Source organism: Canis lupus, chromosome 7 (assembly GCF_011100685.1).
Source record: "Canis lupus familiaris isolate Mischka breed German Shepherd chromosome 7, alternate assembly UU_Cfam_GSD_1.0, whole genome shotgun sequence".
NCBI lineage: Eukaryota > Metazoa > Chordata > Mammalia > Carnivora > Canidae > Canis > Canis lupus.
The window spans coordinates 370,061-386,670 of record NC_049228.1 but is presented as its reverse complement, the minus strand read 5'-3'; the positions used below and the strand labels follow the sequence as shown (position 1 = coordinate 386,670).

General features: G+C 46.9%; 1 protein-coding gene across 2 annotated transcripts; it reads right to left on the bottom strand.

The window, feature by feature from the left end:
- Positions 1 to 2,213: 2,213 nt before the first annotated feature.
- ADIPOR1 (adiponectin receptor 1) lies at positions 2,214 to 16,180 on the bottom strand. Of its 2 annotated transcripts, none has more exons than XM_038541840.1 (8): positions 16,024 to 16,180; positions 9,815 to 10,049; positions 8,237 to 8,353; positions 6,782 to 6,953; positions 5,964 to 6,150; positions 4,777 to 4,964; positions 3,418 to 3,611; positions 2,214 to 3,086 (listed from the first exon to the last, which is right to left on the bottom strand). In XM_038541840.1, exons 2-8 carry the CDS (start codon positions 9,953 to 9,955, stop codon positions 2,958 to 2,960), a joined length of 1,128 nt encoding a protein of 375 aa, XP_038397768.1. In that variant the 5' UTR covers positions 9,956 to 10,049; positions 16,024 to 16,180; the 3' UTR covers positions 2,214 to 2,957. The 2 variants fall into 2 exon arrangements, with proteins under 2 accessions (XP_038397768.1, XP_038397769.1); XM_038541841.1 differs by lacking the exon at positions 16,024 to 16,180 and adding an exon at positions 15,656 to 15,672 and having other exon boundaries at positions 2,888 to 3,086.
- Positions 16,181 to 16,610: the final 430 nt, after the last annotated feature.

Below are 16,610 nucleotides of genomic sequence, written 5' to 3'. Positions count from 1 at the left end.
TGTCATCCCCTTGAGGTGGTTCTCCGCCACCTGCACCACCCGCACCTGGACGACCAAGTGGAGGGAGTTTAGGGTCCCCAGTGTTGGGCGCCGTGAGGGGGAGCGCCGAGGATCCCAGGAGTCATCCATCATTTCCCCTTTGTCTTCTGGCGACTTTTCACCAGCTCCTGGGTGCGGAGTGTCCACTTCAGGAATTTTGCTTCGAATCCACTCTGGCAGTTACCTTAGTGCTTCAAAGGGCAATGGGGCTCCTCGATTCAACTTCTGTCAATGTCCAAACTAATTATGCTTAATTATACAGCAGTTGCCCCTTCACTAGGCCCCCAGGGGATGCCTGAAACCATGCAGAACACTGAATACTATTTATGCTGTTTTTTCTTATACCTGCAAATGAAGTTTAATCGATAAGCTAGGCACAGTACGAAATTAACATTAGCTAATAACAAAACAAGTTGCATGAAAGTGGTTTCTAAAGATGTTGTATCATGCCCACTCTTCTCATGGTGTGGAGATGATCAAATGCCTACGTGAGATGAACGGAGGGGTATGATGTAGACACCGTGACAGAGGTTAGGATACCCACTGACCCGGCAACATGTCCGCAGATCATCTGCTTCCAGACGGCAGTGGCTACTGGTAACAGATGTGCAGAAGGGAGAACCATGGTACTGTTTTCCTTTGCAGAGCCTTTGATTTATGGATAATAAAATGATAGCCAAAAAAAAATTTTTTTTAAAAATGATAGCCAAGTGGGTAGCAATCTAATTTTACATAGTGTTTCCATGTTTCATATCATACCTCTCTGATCCTACAGCATCCCTGATTGGGGCACCTGGGTGGCTCAGTTGGTTGAGACACGGACTCTTGGTTTCCGCTCAGGTAGTGATCTCACGGTCGTGAGACTGAACTCCACCTTGGGCTCCCTGCTCAGTAAGGAGTCTGCTGCTGTTCCCCCTTCACTCCTGTTGTGTGCAGGTACTCTCTCGAAAATAAATATTTTTTAAAAAAGATCTTGACAGGGATGCCTGGGTGGCTCAGTGGTTGAGTGTCTGCCTTCTGGCCCAGGGCGTGACCCCGGAGTCCCGGAATCGAGTCTCATATAGGGCTCCCTGTGAGGAGCCTGCTTCTCCCTCTGCCTGTGTCTCTGCCTCTCCCTCTCTGTGTCTCATGAATAAATAAAATCCTTAAAAAAAAGAAAGATCTTGACAGCATAAGCAGTGGGGAGCAGCAGGCAGAGGGAGAAAGAGAAGCAGGATCCCCACTGAACAAGGAACCAGACAGGGGGCTAGATCATGACCTGGGATCACGACCTGAGCCCAAGTCAGACACTTCACCAACTCAACCATCCAGGTGCCCCAGAAAGAGCATTTTGAAAAATGAAGTGATCTAGGAGAGACATCATATGCATTTTATATTGTAGAGTGCTGTTTCACAAAATGTTTGAATATTGTAATGTGTGTACACTCTATGCGTGTCCACACACAGTCATCCTACCAATGTGCAGTTCCACCAGCAGCATCTGGTCTGCTCCACATCTATACCAACACTCAATATGATCTTTAATTTGTGCCAACCTGATGGGACTGAGATGGTTTATCACTTTGATTTTAATTTACATTTCCTTGATTACTACTTGAGGTTAAGAAACTTTTCCTTTGTGTTGGCCTAATTGGATTATTTTTTAAAAGAACCATTTGTTCTCCCAGTTGTACAAACTTGACCTTTGAAGTGAACCCAACTTTGTAACTCAAGAACTGCCTACAGTTAGGGATTACTGCAGACCATATGCCATCTTATGAATACAGCACACGTCATGCTGAGTGCGATTCGAAGAGAGACCGAAAAGCATAGAATAACTTCTTGATGAGGCAACCTTAAGCAAGGCACTTTTAAAAGAACTAAACTCTAAAGTAATATGTAGTAGAGCTTTGAACACAGGGATATATTCCCAGCACCTTCAAGAATCTTCTAATTATTTAACTCTACTGTGGCAAACCAAACTTTCTAGCACGATGTCTGTGTGATAAGTAGAGAAAAATAAAGCTGTATTGAGGAGCAGATGCTGGAAATTCAATTAGGCTCATTCATTGGCCTCATTAGCCCGTCAATTAATGCCTCTGATTCAAACCTGTATCTCAGCAGAATCTGAAACTATTTTACTGGTTTTAATCCTTTGGAGTTGTGTACAAATAGTTGAGACCACACATGTCAAATCTTTGAATGCCAAGTGTCTTCTGTACTTTCTTTTATTATCATCATAGTCTTTGCATCAAGATACATAGCAACGATAGCAGGTTTCTTTTTAAAGCTTAGTATTAAATATTAAATATCTTTCCCCATTTTAATTTTACATTACTCTGCCAAGAAAAAAAAATTAAAAGTCAAGTTACTTGAAGCCTGGACACACTTCCATGATTAGCCGGGCTATGTAAAAGTTGGTGGCTTTGTTCTTCCTGCTGTAAAAGCAGATCCGGGCCCAAGAAAGATGGGACCAGGTTCTAATTGTTTTTGAAAAGTGTGCTACAAAAATGGATGGCCTGTTATAAGCCAGGTTACAAAGTAAGGATGGGGGTAAGGGAGGGATATTTTTCTCCAGAAACAGAATTTCTGAAGAGTCCCAGTCCATCATTTTTTCCCAAAATGGTTGGAGGAGGGGTAAAATCTCAACATGAGCTTTGACGTACTGTCTCTGTGAGGGGACGGTAGTTGCCTTGCCAACGAGGGAGGGGTGCTGAGGAGGAGCAGGGCTAAGCTGGACCATCCCCACCCTCCTCAGCTAGGGAAATGGAAAGTTTATTGCCCAGTGGGTGTGAAAGTGGGCTGAAGCTCGGTTGGTACTGAATTCTCTAAGAGGTTTCTTCTAGAAACAGACAACTCAGACTTCCTCTCACGTCAACAAAGAAGTTATTTTTAAAAGCACTTGGGAAGTTCCTCCTCCACCCCTCAGGTGGGGAGGCTCAGAGAAGGGAATCGTCAGTACAGCCACCCTCGAGGCCGTAACGGAATTCTTGAAGGTTGGAGACCCCGTAGAAGTGGACAAAGGCTGCGGCCACCACCAGGACATGGAAAATCTGATGAGACTGGAACTGGAGGAATAACAAGAGAAGGGCCTTTAGGACAGGGGCCAGGAGAGATCAGAAGTAAGCATCAAGCATTTGCCTCTTCTAGGTTCTCCTTAAAAAAATTTTTTTTACATCATAAAAGCAATATACTAGTGGTAGAAAATTTTTTTTTAAATCTTGTCAAGGATACACCAAAATGCTAATATTGGCTATCCCCCTGCCATTTCTCCTTTTGCACATATAGGTACCCTGGAACACTATGTGATCCCCACGTCTCTTACCACCTTGTACTCAGACCTTTAACTTTGGCTGGTCTCTCACCATCACAGGCCCTGCTGGAAGAGTCATTTCTTACCCATATGTCAAATTTTCCAGGAAAGAAGCGCTCAGGAATTCGAGCAGCATAAAGGCCAGCTCCGGTGATGTACATCACAGCCATGAGGAAGAACCAGCCCATCTGGCCCACTGTGGTGGCCTTGACAAAGCCCTCAGCGATAGTAAAGTGCATGGTGGGCACAACACCGCTCAAGCCAAGTCCCAGGAACACTCCTGAACAAAGCAGACATAAGATGGTCAAGGAAGGAAACAGCCACCACGTGGAAGGCACTGTTGTCTCCCTCCAGAATTCAGATGTTTATTATGACAATTAGTTATTTTCCGGTGAACAGGACATATTTAGGAAATTGAACCACAAGATGGATAACAGTCAGCAGACGTTTCTGCAACATCCAGAATAGGAAGAAGGCCGTGTCAGTGCTGATACAGCTATTACCTTTTAAGGAGGACAAGAACCAACATCCAACATTCTTTATTATTTGTTAAGAAATGTGCAGCCTTGGCCAAAAGTCTATGTCAAAACCTCCCCAGGCTGATTTGGATACAGGTCCTAAATGGCAGGGCTGCAGGCAGGTGGCTTCCAAGTCCGAGAGGAGCTAGGCAGGTTTTCCAATAAGATCATAAAAGACTTAAGGAACAGGACTCTGACCTCCTGAGTAGACAGGTACACCCAGAACAGAAGTTGTCAAGGTGACAGGGACACACAAGAAAGGTTAAGAGGAAGGGAAGAATGGGTATTTGTCTCAACATCACTCCACTACACATAACTGGAGAGCAGGGATGACCTTCCGGATTTTTGTAGATGCCCTTGTTAGAGCACAATGGTTGGTGCTTGATGAATATTTAATTCTTTTAACTGAAGGTTTAAAACACAGCACATATTAAGAAGTCCCAAGGGCCTGAAAATGAGTGGCAACTAGTGTGCTGCTGCAAAAATAAAGCATAAAAGGAGAGTCTAGACGAGACAACACAAAGATGTTTATGCTTGTTGCTATTACAATAGTTGTGACCAGTGTTTATGCTCAAGGAAAGAGAACTCCAGGTGTTCTAATTTTAACCTCTTGGTTTGAATGCCTAGAATGTAGGGTCACTAAACTGACAGTGCTCTGTACATTTTTTAACTTTCTCAAACCAAATTTAAGAACAGTCGTTTTGATACTTGCAGCGAACTGACCAGCTTGGTAGTAATATGTCCTGCTAGCACTCCACTGAGATACTATGAAACATGGGGGAGAACTGAACTTTGAAAATTCATGGTGTTTTCTAAATTCTCAACACAAATCAGGATTTGGATGGGGTCCCCAAACTACAAACCTTAGGGCCCAGGGTTCAATCTATTAGGCTCAAGGCCCAAACATGAATATGTCTTCCTACCCACCTGCTCTTGTCTGCCGGTGCTTAGGAGTGGCAAACCGGTCCCACTGTGCCACAATGATGGCAGAAATGCCCAGGACACAGACGATGGAGAGGTAGATGAGCCGTGGCTGTGGGGAGCAGTAGAAGGAGTAATAGAGCCAGGGGACAAAGCTCCCCATAATCAGTAGAGCAATCCCTGAATAATCCAGTCTAAAAAAGAGCCACAAAAATGAAATGAATCAGTGGGAGAAATGAAGAACTCCTATGGCTTGCTGAACTTGTTCCTTCTGTTCACATGCTCCCAGACTTGATCATCTCCACCCAGTCTCCCTTCGTTTCCCATTCAATCTATCCTACATCCTGGACCAAAAACCAACCAGATCAAGCACATCTATTTTGCAGTGGCAAAGTTTCTAAGAATCCCTCCTCACAGGACTTCATCCCTTCCCTGAGCTGTGGGCAGCCATGTCTTCCCCTAGCGGAATCTGCGACCCCGGAGTTCTGTCAAGTCCGGCTGATTCCCAGCTTCCCATGCAGGAAGGGCTCTGAATGTTCTTCAGTTCTGATAACTTGAGTTCCCAAAACAAAACCCTTGAGTTGGGAGTATTCTTTAGAAGTACTGTTCTGATTTAGCTGCCTTTTTAAATGATAAAAATGTATTTCTGTTATTGGTGTTATGGGAAAAGCAAAATAACCTGCCGCCACCACCACCAAAACCAACAACAACAAGAAGCAAATAGACAGAACTCTGCACACAGTTGGGGAATCTGAAAAGCATTAGATTATGGACATCTGGGGCTTCCAGCAGTTCATGGGCAGCAAAGATAAGCTTAACTGCATGGGTAGATAGAATGAAGTTAGCAGAACGAAGCAGGGAGTACTCTACCATGCCCTGCTGTGGCTCAGGCCAACGGGAAAGTCAAACGGTACTGGCTTTGACTCAAACAGCAGCCCGCTAGCACCCCAGGTCTCACAACAGATAGTACCATTCCGGTAAAATCCATTCTGTTGAGGAGGCTGCAGTGCATTTTTCATGAAGGATTTAAGATAAAAGCTTCACCGCCCTATTAAACCCACAAAATAGAAAGCCCTTCCTCTGGGACATCAGGGAACCTTTTAGGAGTTACAGGAGTTTCCAGTATCCAGTCAGCCATCAATCACAAGATATGAGAGTCATGTGTGGTCTTTCCTGATGTTCTTTCAACTCACTTGGAAAAAGTCCGGGAGACTTTCTCTGAATGACAATAGACGGTGTGAAAGAGCCAGGAGAAGCTGAGGCAGAGCACTGCACCCAAAAAGAACATCCCAAAAACCACCTTCTCCTGTAAAGGGGCCATGAAGTACATATTTGGTCTGAGCATGGTCAAGATTCCCAAAAAGAGAAACAGCACAAAACCTATAGAAGGGAAAAGAAAAGAAAAAAAGTCTAAGGAAAAAAAATACATGCACTTTCACAGTTGATGGTGTTAAATCAGCACTAAAACAATAGGGTTCAGCTGTGGGAACTGTAGTCTAAAATTTTAGGAGAAAGAGGCGCCTGGGTGGCTCAGTAGTTGAGCATCTGCCCCTGGCTCAGGGCGTGGCCTCGGGGTCCCGGGATCGAGTCCCACATCGGGCTCCCTGCTCCCTGCTCCCTTCTCCCTCTGCCTGTGTCTCTGCCTCTCTCTGTGTTTCATGAATAGATAGATAAAATCTTAAAAGAAAAGAAAATGGCATCAGTCATAAAAACCCAGACAAGAAGAGCACTTTTTGAAGGGTTCACATTTTGTTTGGACAGTGGGAATTCATAGAAAGAATAGAAGGAATCGCCTCCATTGAGGACAGTTCTGCCAAGGATCGTAAGAGAACATCTAGTTGCAATTTCTTCTCCTGGTTCTAAGTCTTCCTCCTCTAGCCTCAAAGATCAATGATCAAGGATTAGTCAATCAGTCAGAATAACTTTGCTCTTTTCCTTCCCATGGACAAAGGGCATAATCCCTTGGCATTTAAGGAGACAGAAAAATTTGGTTTCTTCCCAAATCACTCACCAAGCAGATGGGTCCAGATGTTGCCAGTTTCTGTATGGATGCGGAAAATGCTCTTGAAGCAAGCCCGGAAGGAGGGCATAGGTGGTCTATGGCCATGTAGCAAGTAGTCATTGTCCTTCAGCCAGTCAGGGAGTACGTCATATGGGATGACCCTCCAACGTCCCTCCCAGACCTGGAATATTAAATACACTCTAAGAAGGGCCCTAAAGAATGCTAGTTTCCCCAAGGGCAAGGAGTGAAGGAGAGCCAGTCTAGGAAAATGTCAACCAGGCTTTGGGTGACAGGTAATAGGGACTCAACCTGGACTTACAGATATCTGAGACACAGCATGAGCAAGGCCATTGCTACTATGTATCTTGACCAATTTTTGCTAAGGCCTTTCTTTGTTCTTGCATCATGTTAGTTTATCTAGATATGCTTTAGATAAGTGCACCTCAATCTTGGAAAAAATATGTCAGGACTGTCTTTAACCTACTTGAAATTTCACAATTATGTAATATAGAGTGAATGAAAACAAAGAAACAGAAATTATATTTTATGGTTTTGAAAACATACATCTTATCCCTCCTTTGCCCCTCAAATCCAGGAGACTCCAGTTGATCCCTGCTCAATCCTTTCCCCTAGTAGATTCTAAGGCCTTCCTAGGCTGAGGCTATGTCTTTTTAGAGCAGGGGTTCTTAACCCAGGACACACAGACAGTGAATGGATAGAATCCAGGGAGGGATGAAAATGTGAATGGGAAAAAAATTATCTTTTATTTTCACTCACCTCTACCTGACATCTAACACTCTCCTCAATGATAAATGTGACCAACAAAGCACACTAGTGCTAGAACCTGTGATGGTCATGAATAGAAATCAGAGATGTTTTCAATCATTAGTTTTGCAGATATCAAAATATTGTTACTCTTCACTGCTTAGAAATAATAAATTTTAATAAAATACATTATCATTCTGGGCAGCCTAGGTGGCTCAGTGGGTTAGCACCTGCCTTCAGCCCAGAGTGTGATCCTGGAGACCCGGGATCGAGTCCCACGTTGGGCTCCGCGCAGGGAACCTGCTTCTCCCTCTGCCTGTGTCTCTGCCTGTGTCTCTCTCTGGGTGTGTGTGTGTCTCATGAATAAATAAATAAAATCTTAAAAAAAAATACATTATCATTTGTCATTAGTGCATATTTAATGTGTTAAATAAAGGAGCCCACATTAAAATTTTCAAAATTTTAAAAATTAAAAAATTCTGATGACTGCCAAAGGGATCCATAGTAAAGAAAAGCTAAAAACTTATGTTTTAGAAAATATTTTGAACAATGCCCAACACGGTAGGTAGTAAAAATGTAGCTAGTCTTCTCCCTAATTTACTGCATCTTAAGCAAAAACAAACACACGCATCAGAGTAAAAGTTCTTCAATGAGTGTTTGCCAGCGGGAGCACCCAGGACAGAAGCTACTGTGCTATACCTTATACACAAACTCCTCCATCTTCTCCATGGCATGGTGGGCTTGCAGGGGAAGCGTCAGTACCCGCACCTCCTCCTCCTCTTCCTGGGGCACTGGGCATGTTTGCTCTTCTTCAGCCTACAGGCATAAAAAATACACAGAAACTAATCCTAAGAGCCATCTCACACACTGCGCTAGTCCAGGTCAGACAGATCCAGAGAAACCCAAACTCAACACTTTCTGCCTGGCCTCTCTCCTACATGTAAGACTTGTGGCTTTTTCTCTAAAAGCATGACGGTGAGTTTCTAACACTGTAGTTCAAGCTTTATTAATACTTTGCAAATGCTGGAGTGAAAGCTCAATTCAGCACACAGGAGGTAGTGGATGGGGGCTGACGTGAAAGGGACACGGGACTGCCAGTCCTAAATATTCTTTAAGTTTGGATAGCCCCTCCTTACCTCTCAGACAGTGGTTCTCAACTGTCCCCAATTTCCCAAATATCTCTCTATTCTAGACCACTAAATTCTCGAAACGGTGGAAAAGGCAGAGTCTCAGAGATTCCCATAACAATTTCAATCTGTTCATGGTTCTCTGTTCGACTCTGGGGATTATATCATGACTGAAACTTTGTATTCCTAGCAGCTCCCAAGAGTATCAGGGATGCCACACTGGTTCTGTAGAAAGCAGCAGCTCTGAGTCCTAGACCCCAGGAGCCTGGACACAAAGTGTGCACATGGGAGCACACTTCCCCATCAAGGAGAGAGACTTTTTTCTCAGTCCCAAGGCTCCTAACCATGGAGATGGAGAGCCAGGCAGTTCAAGTTCTTCTCTTTCTCTCTCCTGTTGATGGTCCCTGGGAAACAAATGGTCCCTCTTAAATTCTGTGGTAGAGATCCCTGCTTGCCTACCCAATGTCCATTCTCTCTTCCTCAGTAACAAAGTCCTTGGTTTTATTCAGGGGTGGCAATGTTACTGTAATGTTACTCAGGCCCAATGAAGAGGCTGTATTGACTAAACTCCACTGCAGCCGAACATAACTATGTTACTAAGTTCTGGCCCAGGGGATGAAGTTCTGACCTTGTGAGGGACTTCCAAAAAGGGTGGGCTCTTCCCCTCTTTATCCTTCCTCTTTTGTGGGGGCTGCTATGGGGGTGTGTGATGGGTAACATTCAGAATGGAGGAGGAGCAAGACAGGGGGCTGACAGTGGTGGAGCCTCTGCATTGGTTACTTCTAGAATTCTTCTACATAAGACACAGACTTATTCAGACTATAGGGATTTGTGTTATATGAAGCCAAACCTAATCCTAACGGATGCTTCCTTCATCCCTTCACAAGTATTTACTAATTACTTACTGGACTTCAGGCCTTGTGTTAAGTCCTGGGGTTATAAAGACTAGTGAACTTGCAAAAGCTTACAGTGGGAAAAGGATACAAATAAATAAGATACATATAATCCAGTATGATAAGGACTGGGATAGTGATATTCCCAGGGTGCGATGGTGGTTCCTCCTTTGGGGAGAGAGGTGAGATTAAAAAATGGACACTGACAGAGGCCTAATGAGAGGTTCAAGGCAATGACTCCTAAGAAGACAACTTACTTTGGTTGGGTTGGCAATTATCCGTTTCCCCTTCTCTTCCAGCAGGGGTCCGAGTTCAGCCAGCTCCACCGTGTCTGTTTCCCTGTTACTGGCAGGAGCCCCATTGCCCTGTGCCACCACAGATCCTTTGTGAGAAGACATCTGGCTGGTACCTCAATACCCTGCAGCTTCAGCTTGGGGAAAGGTTGGGGTCTCTCAGCCCCAGGGGGCAGAGAGCTCCCTGTGATGGTAAACACTAAAAGCGAACAGAAACATGGAGGGTATTGACAACTGACTCCGCTCACAGTTTCATTTTCATGAGTCAACACTGAATAAGACACAGATAGTCAACTCGCACCCTGTCTCCAATCCCAAAGGCCAGGTAATTGCTAAATTAAGGTACTTAATGTTATTGGTAAGACTTCTGGTCAACAGTAGGCTAGTCGTTAGCCTCTGGGAAGTCCAAAGTTATATGTGGATCTTCAACTGTGCCCCTGCCAGTGCCCCTAACATCTGTGTTGTTCAAGGGCCAACTGTACTTCAAGACCACCCAAGCTTGAAATAAATTAAATGCCAACTGAACTCAGTCGGGCATTTTCTACAAATGCTCTGACATGTGTGACTTGCATGCAGGAGGAACTTGGTTGTGAGCTAGATGGGCAGTGGTTAATTCCTCTGCAATGTCTACTAATTCTATTGTAGGATTATAGCCTGGGTTCCACTTGGATAGCAAGCTTTCATCATAATCCCTCCGGAAAGTAAGCAATAACTTACCTCAGAGCAGGAAGTTGAAGACAAGGAGGCAGCCCCAGCCTTGCCTGTTGCCACACACATACCAAACAACCAGCTCAGCAAGAGCTTGTTCCAACCACCATAACTCATAACCTAAGTCCCACTCAAATTAGTTTTTCAGAAACTAGAGACAGGTATACAAATCCTTTAGGAAAATCAGAGAAACATAGAACTCCGTTTTCAAGGAAAAACTTCAAATGCTTGAGGTTTTCCTGAGTTGGACTACAGGCAGTGGTCTTTCAATCAAGAAAAATGATACTGAAAAGAGGAAAGGTGCCCAAAGATGTTCACCATCTTGGACACTACTACTACCCCCCCAACCAACAACAAAGGAGTTTATTAGTCATAACAACAGTAATGACCAGAATATTAGCATTTTTATCCACTGGTTATCTGAACCCAGTGACCATCAGGCAATGCAGAGAGGGTCAAGCAACGCCTGCACAGGGAGTGGGCTGCATTACCAAAGAGGAAATTTAATCTTAGGGAACCCAAACCTCTTATAATAGGCAGTAATCAGGACTGCTCATGAGAGAGACACTGTCTACCTCCCACCGCTGCTCCCTACACACATACCTTTGATATCTTACACCAGTTCTCTTTTTATGTAAGACTAGTTACGATTCCTTCCTGGGGATTATAATTGGATATATGCAGTCAGATGAGTGCAGTCCTTAAGTTTCAAAAGTCATGCTATGCTACACTCACAAGCACGGCTGAAAGGAATAGGCAAATCTAGTTCAAGAAAGCAAACAGTGACTCACTGCACAGCAGACCTTTATACAGTGTCAACACATCGACAGTTCTTCTTCCTTCAAATGTGCAAGATTCTGGCAAGACAGATGCCAGCCCGCAGCCATAGCCAACAACTGAGCCTAAGGAGAACAGGAAACGGGGGCCCCTGAAACCCTCAGGAAATAGGGAATCCACATAAGAAACACTGGGAAATCTTTTTCAATGCGTTGACCGCAAAACGTATTTCCTTAGGGTGAGGTGCTACTGAATAAAAAGCTTTACTAAGAAATAATCTATATTAGAGCAAAGAAAAAGAAAAGGCTTTGGGCACTTTGGACAATTCTGAAGAGGGACATACACATAGCTTAGAACACCGCTGCGGGGGCAAAACAAAAAACAAAAGAAAACCCCAAACTCAGGTTCTGCCATATGGACCCTTGATTTTGGTCAGAACCCATATTTCAAAATGAATGAATGAAGAGGGCAGCATTCTAGTCAGCAAGCTTCTTGTCACTAGCTAAGGGTTTATGCACTTTTTCTTGTGTTTGTGTGGCTTTCTCCTTTTCCCCAGAGTAAGCCAATAAAGTCACTGAATATTTCACAAATATATTCAGCACTAGCACCCTAAGGCATCCCAAGGTACTGTGCAAAATACACAGTTGAACAAGTAAGTGTCTTTTTTTTTTTTTTTAAGTAAGTGTCTTCAAAGGAGCCTACGATCAGATGGCGTGAGGCCATTTGCGACATGTACAGTTAGTGATGCGATTTCACTGTTCCAGGAGGGCAGTGGAGGGAGAGAACACATACCCTAGAGTGGCCACGTACTAAATTCAGATATTTTGAATGCTGTGTAACTATTTTACTAGAGGCAATGAGAATAACATAGACAAACTTTCAGTTGGGCAGTTGGGGTCAGAGATCAAATGCAGAATCCAGCTCGGTATTCTAATTTCCTCATTTGATCTGCAAAGTTTTTATGCCTTCAAGCCTACCGTTCTCCTAGATGATCTTTGTCTCTTCACCATCATGTCTTTTCCCTTTCAGTCCAAATCCCTCTTAGTTCTTCTGATTCCCCCTAGCTCCTGTACCAGCAGCTCCTACTCCTCCCCTCAGCATCGTCTTCTAGGCCCAGAGTCACTGAACCTAACAGACATCCCAGTTAACTCACAAGCCAGACATCAGCTACAACTCATCATGCATCATGTAAAGTACATACAACGGAGGTCAATGGAGATCATGTCATCATATGAGCAAAGTCCATTGTCCAGTTTGGTCTTCTAAACTGTAGCAACACAGAGACAGGAAAGGGAGAGATACGGATCGGCGGTCTGGCAAGACAGAAGAGCAAATAATACTAGGACCTGGAAAGGTAACTGCGGGCAGGGCAGCCACTCACCAACAACTGGGAGTTATTATAAGCAAGTGTTTTTGTCTCTATTATATAAAAGCAGCATAAATGCCTATGGTGTTAAGACTGATTCTGGGAGCACTCAGAAGAGCCAAATTACTTCAACTTTCTGCCAGCTTTCTATATCCTTAGTATTTTAGAGGAAACACATTTCCCCTCAAACTCACCACACCCAAATTATAACTGGGCCAAACTTCACTGAGTGCATTTTTGATGGGATTTCTTCAATTCAAGCTAATAAAATCTTTACCACTAAGCTTTCCAACTGGATAAACCTATGATATTAAAGAATAAAGCTGTGGAGGCAAGGAGGTGTTTGTGCTCTTATAAATAAGATAATCCTGTGCCACACTTAGGAAAGAACTGATTCTTAATCACCGGCCAGTTGGCCCGAGAGTTTATTTCCCTCGTAGTTTCTGAAGACATCTATTCTGAGAACCAGTTCCCAAGTTTTCCAAGCACACTCCTTCCTTGGAGTCAAAGTCACAAAGCTGCTTCTGGGAATTTTTAATCTAGAGTCTCCGGACCCTTAGAGATTCTGTGGATAGGCATAGGCAGGCTCGACCTATTACTGCCTGACTCGCTCTAAAGAAAAATTAGTTTAGCAGTAAACTAATAGATTAGTTCTCTTCTATATGTGCTCTGTTAGGGGACGTGGTTCCATAGCACTGCTGGGGAAAAAACGAGTCAAGGCAAAGACCTACGTTTGAAGATTACCAAATTGCAGCAACGGGGCGTTAGCTTTCTCACTTGATGCTAGGTGTCATCGGCTTAGCGTCTGAAGTGAAAAATCACAATCTAACTTCCCTTGTAGCTCTTCTCCAGCCATCCCAACAGAAGACTTTTTGATTCCAAACAGAGATAGATAAGCGTTTCAAGTGCCAGGACAAAACAAAACAAAACAAAACTACACAGGCTGATGATGGAGTTTCACACCAGTCCCTGTTTTATATTTGGCTTTCAACTAGATGGCAGCCCAGTTATATGTTATAGCACTTTACACTGCATGCCTTGGAAGCCCCAACCTAGGTACATGCCTGAAAGCCAATCAGTTGGAATTGGTTTGCCTACAGGGCACTTAAGGATCCTTTCAATCCAAGATACAAACTTTATAAACATTAATCACACCCCCAACATTTCTGAGCAGGAAAAGGGAATTAACTGGTGGGTGATATCAGAGAAAAATGGACAATTAAGAACAAAATGTAGGGGACACCTGGATGGCTTGGTGACTGAGCATCTGCTTTCAGCCCAGGGCATGACCCCACGGTCCTGGGATCAAGTCTTGCCCAGGGCTCCCCGCAGGGAGCCTGCTTCTCCCTCTGCCTGTGTCTCTGCCTCTCTCTGGGTCTCTCATGAATAAATAAATAAATCTTAAAAAAAAAAAAAAAAGACAAAATGTAATGACTTTGATGAGTATCAGTACCAGAAAAAAACAACAGCAACACCATAATTAATAAAGCTTCTGGGTTAAAACATGACTTTAGTTCACCAGTGTGATCACAAGTAGATGAGACAGGATAATACAGCAAGAGTGTTAAAGAGTTCAGTGTGGCTTGATATTATAGGAGCCAAAGGAAATTTCCTAGGGAATTAGAAGACAAACTTAACTGGCCTAGAAAGCAGCACAAATTCTGTTCTTTATCCATCTGACAATACCTACTGATTATTTACAGTGTACATGGCATTGTAGCTACAGAGATAAGGCAAAGGAGAATCAGAGGCACGACATGGTTGCTGGCCTCTATTTTATTTTATTGTTTTTAAAAGATTTTATTCATTTATTCATGAGAGACACAAAGAGAGAGAGGGAGAGGCAGAGACACAGGCAGAGGGAGAAGCAGGCTCCATGCAGGGAGCCCGACATGGGACTCGATCCCAGGTCTCCAGGATCACGCTCTGGGCTGAAGGCAGGCGCTAAACCGCTGAGCCACCCGGGCTGCCCGCTGGCCTCTATTTTAAGAGGGGACGATGACTTTTGTTTTTACTAACATCATTACAAGACTAGATGCCACGAAGTGCTGGAGGAATTCAGAAGAAAAGCTCAGTTTTAGTTGGAATGACTAAGAAGGGTTCTGTGGAAGACTTTGGGAGCATCTTGATAGGGAAACTGGGAGCGGTGGCCCTTCCAGAAGCGAATCCAGTGTGCAAGGCAGGCTCCAAAGAACAGTCCCCAGGACAGTGAATAATCCACTTTTCCATAAGGGAATCTTTCACAGATAAAAGGAGGCCAGACTTTAAGAAACTGAAGGTAGCCTAAAAGCCTACTTAGGGTGGTATCCTTTGTGCATCAGCAATGGTGAGCCTAGTGATTCTTTCCTACTTGCAGAGTGGCCGTTTATTTCTAAGTCCCTTGGGAATCTCGTAATTTCTTGGCCACTGAGAACGGAAGGGCTTCAAATTCTCGTCTCCGAGTAGGTGTAGGGTTTTCTGGAGGCCTTCGGGGTAACACACCCGCGGTCTTAACACCGATCCCCAAGTGCCAAGTACTACGTGGGGGCGTAGATGTCACCCTGGTGATCAATTTGGGGGCTGCGAGGCTACAGAGGCGGCCGCCCAGCAGGTGAGCCCTTGCACGACCTGGCCTGACCTGGCCCAGCAGCCCCTGTGCCCCCCCCCCCGTGTTGTCAGCCCACCCGCGGAGCACCCGGGGGAAGCGGGAGGCGAGGGCAGCAGGCGGCACGCAGGCCTCCCTCCCGTCGCGGTGGCGCCCGGACGCGCGTGGGCCCGTGGGCTCGCGACCGCCTCGCCGCTCCCCGGAGCCCGACGGCAGGCTCGGGGGGGGGGGGGGGCGCGCCCCTGTTTCATCTTCTTGGAGACCAAAGCCCCGGAGACCACGAGTCTCCCAACGGGACGGGGACGCCGGGCGTGCGGCTGCCGACGGGAGGCAATCCCGCCCTCCCCGCCCCAGTTCCGATTTTGCTCACATTCCAGCTTCGGGATTAGCTTCCAAACGCGGCGGGTGGCCCACTAATCCCCGCGCCTCCGAGGGCGGGAGGCGGTCGCGGCCGGATCCGCCGGAGCCTCGGGGTCGGGAGCCTCGGCGCGGCCCTGGGACCGGCTGTGCCCCGGCTCCGGGCTCCACCCCCGCGGCGGGGACGGGCGGGCGGCGACGCCAGGACCCGCAGCCCCGGAGCCGCGCCGAGCCCGCCCGGAGGCGGCGGGAGGGGCCGGAAGTGCTACCGCCCGGTCCCCGAGCAGCCCCGGGGCGCGGCCGGCTCCCAGGGCCCCGCGGGGGCTCGAGACCCTCGGGGCGTCCGGACCCCCCCACCCCCGCGGCCGCCCGGGAACTTACAGCCGGCGGGCGGGCTCTGTGGGGCCGCGGTCCCCGGCGCTACATCCCGCGGCGCTGGAGGCGGCCTGCGGCCGAGCGGCCCCGGATCTTCAGCGCCCTCCCCGCGCCGGAAGGGGCGCGCGACCGCACGGCGTCACCTCCGCGGCCGCGTCACGCCTCTCGGGCGCTCCCCGCCGCCCCGCGTCGCTCCCGCAGCCCCAATCACAAGCCGCCGCAGGCCCCGCCCCTCAGGCCCCGCCCCCCGCGTTGCGTCGCGTCGCGTCACGGCAGGCCCCGCCCCCGACCCGTCCCTTCCCAGGCCTCGTCCCACGCCACAGGCCCCGTCCCACCCCGCCGCAGGCCCCGCCCCCACGACAGGCCCCGCCCCCACGACAGGCCCGGTCCCCGCGTCGCGTCGCGTCGCGTCGCGTCGCGTCGCGTCACGGCAGGCCCGGTCCCTTCCCAGGCCCCGCCCCGCCGCAGGCCCCGCCCCCAATTCAGGCCCCGCCCCGCGCCGGCTGCGGCCGCCAACCCCGCCCCTCAGGCCCGCCACGGCCACACCCCAAGCCCCCGAGGGAGCGCGTGACCGGGAAGGAATTTCGGGGAAC